This window comes from Culex quinquefasciatus, chromosome 3 (assembly GCF_015732765.1).
Source record: "Culex quinquefasciatus strain JHB chromosome 3, VPISU_Cqui_1.0_pri_paternal, whole genome shotgun sequence".
Classification (NCBI taxonomy): domain Eukaryota; kingdom Metazoa; phylum Arthropoda; class Insecta; order Diptera; family Culicidae; genus Culex; species Culex quinquefasciatus.
Genome location: NC_051863.1, coordinates 33,177,328 through 33,179,137, shown reverse-complemented (window position 1 = coordinate 33,179,137; position 1,810 = coordinate 33,177,328). Strand labels below are relative to the sequence as shown.

General features: G+C 43.0%; 1 protein-coding gene across 1 annotated transcript; it reads left to right on the top strand.

The window, feature by feature from the left end:
* On the top strand, positions 1-1,566 carry LOC6045183 (eukaryotic translation initiation factor 6). Its single transcript, XM_001862543.2, has 4 exons — positions 1-220; positions 618-1,056; positions 1,124-1,305; positions 1,369-1,566. Exons 1-4 carry the CDS (start codon positions 114-116, stop codon positions 1,376-1,378), a joined length of 738 nt encoding a protein of 245 aa, XP_001862578.1. The 5' UTR covers positions 1-113; the 3' UTR covers positions 1,379-1,566.
* The last annotated feature ends 244 nt before the right edge of the window (positions 1,567-1,810 follow it).

Sequence of the window (1,810 nt, the reverse complement as noted above, 5' to 3'; positions counted from 1 at the left end):
GATAAAGTTCGCAGCAGAGAGGTGCAATAAGATTGGTGGCGTAAATTCCCCGTTAAATTCAACAAAATTATCAGTTTTCCCGACGAAACTGTAACAAATTACACGCTGAAACAATGGCTCTACGTGCACAGTTTGAAAACAACGACGATATAGGTGTGTTCAGCAAGCTGACAAACTCGTACTGTCTGGTCGCGATCGGAGGCTCGGAAGCGTTCTACAGGTAAGGGGAAATGCCTTCGGATATTGCGAAATTACGGTGAAATTAGTCATTCTTACGTGGAAAAGGTAAATTATCGAAGTGTCAATGGCTCTGTAACTATTGATTTGATTAAAAATGCCGCTAGAAGAGTTTATTTTGAGATTAAACTGAAATGTCTAGGTTATGTCGATTTACATGTGCCGTACTTTGTTCTGAATGTTTTGAATCTCTTGACCAGTGTTGCCAGAACAAAGTGTTCTTACTGGAAATGTTAGAAGTTAATATTATTAATCAAACTTTATAAATAGCAAAGTTTATCATTTGGTTTAATAAGTAACAAGCTTTTGTAGAAATAAACTAGATAATTATAAATTACTAAACTGGATCTAGAAAAATAATAATTATTCTTCTTTTACAGCGTATTCGAGTCCGAGCTTGCGGAAACAATCCCGGTGGTGCACGCCAGCATTGCCGGCTGTCGCATCATTGGCCGGCTTACGGTGGCCAACAAGAACGGACTGATCGTCCCGGGTAGCACAACAGACGTCGAGCTGCAGCATCTGCGCAACTCGCTTCCAGATTCCGTCAAAATTCAGCGCGTCGAGGAGCGACTATCGGCGCTGGGCAACGTAATCGCCTGCAATGACTACGTAGCTCTGGTGCATCCCGATATCGACAGAGAAACCGAAGAGATCATTGGGGACGTTCTGGGGGTGGAAGTTTACCGACAAACCGTTGCCAACAATGTCCTGGTGGGAGCTTACTCCGTACTCAGCAATCAGGGTGGCCTCATTCACCCTAAGGCACCCACCACAGAGCTGGACGAACTGGCGTCGCTGCTGCAGATTCCTTTAGTTGTACGTATTAAACATATCTATAATTTCTAATCCCTTTACCCAAATACAAATTATTTCTTCCCCATAGGCTGGTACGGTCAACCGTGGCTCGGAGGTGCTGGCCGCCGGTGTGGTCGTCAACGATTGGTGCGCGTTCTGCGGGATGAGCACCACCTCGACCGAGCTGTCCGTGGTGGAGAGTGTCTTCAAGCTGAACGAAGCCCAGCCGGCTGGTGTGACGAACAATTTGCGGGCATCGCTTATTGAGGCGTAAGTTTGATCGAAATATCTGTGAAAACTGATAGATTTTAAAACGTTTTTCCTTTATTCCAGGATGTCGTAAGCACGTGGTGAAGTATTGAGAATGGACAAAATAAGGTGGGTCAAAATCTATATTCATTTAAATGTTACTGAAAGTGCGGGAACCGTCGACGAAATGTCTGAAAAAACAACAGTGCTTGTAAATCAACCATCAAATATTAGACATTTCGTAAAATATACGAATTCCATTATTATCATAATGTAAAAGTAGCACGTCGTAAGATCAATTGTCGATGACAGTTCCCTAATAATGTGTGAAGGAAAGAAAGAAGACTCTTCCAACAATACCCCCAGAAGATCATCATTGACCGTTTTGATCACAAACAAAAGACCTCGTATCTAGGTATAAATAGACACATGGCTTCGTGATTGCAAGGCCGATTGAATTAGTCAGGACATGCAAAATGGTCGTTTCGATCCGGAAAAACCCGTGTTGATCAATACTTAATACTCT

Coding starts and splice junctions, on each gene's coding strand:
- LOC6045183 (XM_001862543.2), top strand. CDS start 114: ATGGCTCTACGTGCACAGTTTGAAAACAACGACGATATAGGTGTGTTC. Junction 221..617: donor GGCTCGGAAGCGTTCTACAG/GTAAGGGGAAAT, acceptor CTTCTTTTACAG/CGTATTCGAGTCCGAGCTTG. Junction 1,057..1,123: donor TGCTGCAGATTCCTTTAGTT/GTACGTATTAAA, acceptor TCTTCCCCATAG/GCTGGTACGGTCAACCGTGG.